We start from the raw sequence: 3,066 nt of genomic DNA, 5'->3' as shown, positions 1-3,066 counted from the left end.
AGGTGCCGGACGTCGACTGCCTCCCGACGTTGACGCTGCAAGACATTCCGCTGCAGCACCCCAAGTTGACGACCGAGACGCGCGGCGTCAACATTCAATTCGTGCCGCAGTCGACCAATGAACTCACGTACACAAACAGACAAGTTGTCCAATATTTTTACATATTTTTATGGGACATGTAGGTACTTTCGGCTCAAGTTTGACACGTCGCGTGTCCCGACCGAGCTCAAGCCGTACTTGCCGTTCTTTGCGTCCGTGCTCGGCCAACTCGGCACGAGCCAGCTCTCGTTCCAGGACCTCGCGACCACCGTTCAGTCGATCAGCGGCGGTGTCTCGGCCTCGACGTTGCTCGTTCCGGGTATAGATTTGAGTTTACCCGCCACCAGATCTTGGTGACACTTGTTGTAGACACGCACACGACGGCGACGTACACCGAGTCGCTCTTGGTCGAGACACTCTGTCTGCCGCACAAGGTCGACGCGACGCTCGCGTGCCTTGTGGCTATCTTTACCGACACACAATTTACGTCGCCCGAAAACGTGCAGCAGCTCAAGACACTGCTGACGAGCACCGCGTCGGCGGCCAGCGCGTCAGTGGCGTCGAGCGGGCACCAGCTCGCGGCGACCCGTGCCCAGTACGGTCTCACGGCGGTCTCGACACCCTATGAACAGTACGTTTTTACATTTGGTCTATAATATCATGAAAAATGATGAAAATAGATTGCATGGGCTAACGGCAATCGATGCGATGCAAGCCTGGCTCAAGGCCACCGAAGACGACCCGGCGATGCTGCTGCAGTTTGCGGCCGCGCTGAGTGCACTTGCCCAGCACATTTTCCAGTCCGACACCATGCGTCTCTCGGTGGTCACCGAACCGCACCTGATGACGGGGATCGAAGCCTCCATTGCGGGATCGCTTGTCGCCCACCTTCCAAAGGCGAACGATGTCGCGCCTGTCGCATCCGTGTTTTCCCCGACGCAACTCCCGGACGCGACGCCCAATGCGTTTTTTGGGTACCCCCTCTCGGTCAATTTCAACGTCCAAGCGATTCCGACCGTGCCGCTCTTCCATCCGGACCATGTGCCGCTGACGGTCCTGGCGCAGGTGGATACCATTGTCCTTAGTGAAGATGACACTACTATGCCGTTGTAGGTGCTCTCTTCGTGCTACTTGCATCAACACGTGCGCGAAAAGGGCGGTGCATACGGGGCCGGCGCGTCGCAGGTACAATTGTATCGATGTATCGATTTTTCAGTTGATATGTTGATACTTATAGGGCGAAGGCGTGTTTCAAATGAGCTCGTACTACGACCCGCACACGCTCCAGACGCTCGAGGCGTACGATGGCGCGGCCACGTTTGCGGCGACCGGCGCCTTCTCGCACCGCGACGTCGACGAGGCGCTGCTCGGCCTCTTTTCGTCGATCGACGCGCCTCAAGCGCCGTCGGCCAAGGGCAAAGGCCTTTTCACGCGCGGCTTTACCCACGATATGCTGCAAGCGCGCCGCAGCCAACTCCTCGCAACGACTAAGGACGATGTTGTCCGCGTCGCACAGACGTACTTGGCGTCGCCGTCGATTCTGCAGCGCGTGATTGTCGGCAAGGATGATGGCCGGGAGGCGCTTCGCAGTGCCGGGTTTACGTGCAACTAGACTCGATTCGAGTCGATTAAAGCCATCGACTAAACGACTAGGATATTCTAGAGCCGATGCACGTGTTTTTTGTTCAAGCAATTTGTGGTGCAGTGTCGGACAGGCGGCATCGCGTGCACATCAGACGTGCACTCTTTGCAGAATGCAGGCCGTCGTGGTAGCCAATCACAATCGTTTGCGCATCTGAGCCCGACCGTGCACGAACAACGCAGATGACCATAAGTCGATTTGCCGTCAGCCAAGAAGCACTCATGCGTTGGATGTACGTGGCAGCGATTTTGCTTTTGCAGCTTGTTCATGCCCGCCTCGTCGTTGACTGGCCCCACAAGCGGTCGCTCGACGAGAAGAAGGCGATGGCGATCGCATTTGTTGAAGACCAACTCCAGAAGCACGCAGTCCCGGGCTTTGCACTCTCGATCGTCTACCAAAACGAGACTGTCCTCACCCGCGGCTTTGGTACCAAGCAAGTACGTTCTACTTGCTCCAACTATGTAGCAAGGACGCGGTCTCTCATGAACCTCTGCTTTTCTAGTACGGCAACGACTCGAATGTTGTGACTGAAAACACGCAATTTCAGATTGGGTCGTTTACCAAGACGTTTATTGCGCTGGGAATTGCCAAGCTTGTACGTACCTTGCTGAAACAGTGGTCCTTTGCTAGTGTCCTCATGGCTACCAACCGACTGTCGTAGGTCGACGAAGGCCGCTTGAGCTGGGACGACCCGGTCAAGCTCCGCCTTCCGTGGTTTGAGCTTGTCGACAAGTACGCGGAGAAGTACACGACGCTCGGCGACCTTGCGGCCATGAACTCGGTGTTTGGTGCTTACGAAGGCGACGTTGCTTTAAACTTGGGCTTGTACACGGACGAGGAGACGCTTGTGCGGTCGCTGCGCCGCTTCCAGACGACCCGGCGTCTCCGTCCCGGCTACGCGTACGCCAACTTGAACTTTGTGATCCTTGGCCAAGTCATTGCGTACCAGACAAATACCACATGGGCCCAGTACCTCGATACAACCTTCTTCCAGCCGCTTCAAATGACCAATACGTTTGCATCGGTGCCCGACGTGCCACCGAATGGCGACCTCTCGTTCGGCCACGTCATCTGTAACGGCAAGGTGGCTGGACCGTATCATTTGCGGTCGTCGCCCGAGATTGCACTGGGGTACAAGAACGGGCGCGACGCATCGGGCTCGATCATCTCCACCGCGGCGGACCTCGCGATCTTCTCCAAGTTCCTCCTCTCGAAGGGCGATGGCATCTTTCGCTCGCCCGCGACGATCAGCACGATGATCACGGGCCACAACATTGTTCCGATGGCTGTCTCGACAGCCAACGTCTTGGGCTACGCGTACTCTTCCGACGGTGGCGCCATGGCTGCTGGCTATGGCTTTGACGTTACGAGCGCCGTTCTGTTTG

General features: G+C 57.1%; 2 protein-coding genes across 2 annotated transcripts in view; both read left to right on the top strand.

The window, feature by feature from the left end:
* SDRG_12517 (hypothetical protein) overlaps nucleotides 1-1,708 on the top strand; it is a 3,761-nt gene extending 2,053 nt beyond the window's left edge. The window contains exons 5-10 of the mRNA XM_008618589.1: nucleotides 3-127; nucleotides 183-358; nucleotides 409-670; nucleotides 720-1,104; nucleotides 1,153-1,224; nucleotides 1,277-1,708. Coding sequence (XP_008616811.1) covers nucleotides 3-127; nucleotides 183-358; nucleotides 409-670; nucleotides 720-1,104; nucleotides 1,153-1,224; nucleotides 1,277-1,651 — 1,395 coding nt within the window. The 3' untranslated portion in view covers nucleotides 1,652-1,708. The remainder of the gene's footprint in view (nucleotides 1-2; nucleotides 128-182; nucleotides 359-408; nucleotides 671-719; nucleotides 1,105-1,152; nucleotides 1,225-1,276) is intronic.
* A 181-nt stretch (nucleotides 1,709-1,889) lies between these two features.
* Nucleotides 1,890-3,066, top strand: part of SDRG_12516 (hypothetical protein) — a gene marked incomplete at its 3' end in the record, with an annotated part of 2,087 nt that continues 910 nt past the window's right edge. The window contains exons 1-3 of the mRNA XM_008618588.1: nucleotides 1,890-2,118; nucleotides 2,184-2,276; nucleotides 2,343-3,056. Coding sequence (XP_008616810.1) covers nucleotides 1,903-2,118; nucleotides 2,184-2,276; nucleotides 2,343-3,056 — 1,023 coding nt within the window. The 5' untranslated portion in view covers nucleotides 1,890-1,902. The remainder of the gene's footprint in view (nucleotides 2,119-2,183; nucleotides 2,277-2,342; nucleotides 3,057-3,066) is intronic.

Source organism: Saprolegnia diclina, assembly GCF_000281045.1.
Source record: "Saprolegnia diclina VS20 unplaced genomic scaffold supercont1.50, whole genome shotgun sequence".
Classification (NCBI taxonomy): Eukaryota; Oomycota; class Saprolegniomycetes; order Saprolegniales; family Saprolegniaceae; genus Saprolegnia; species Saprolegnia diclina.
The sequence above is the reverse complement of the archived record's forward strand: the minus strand, read 5'-3'. Positions and strand labels throughout refer to the sequence as shown.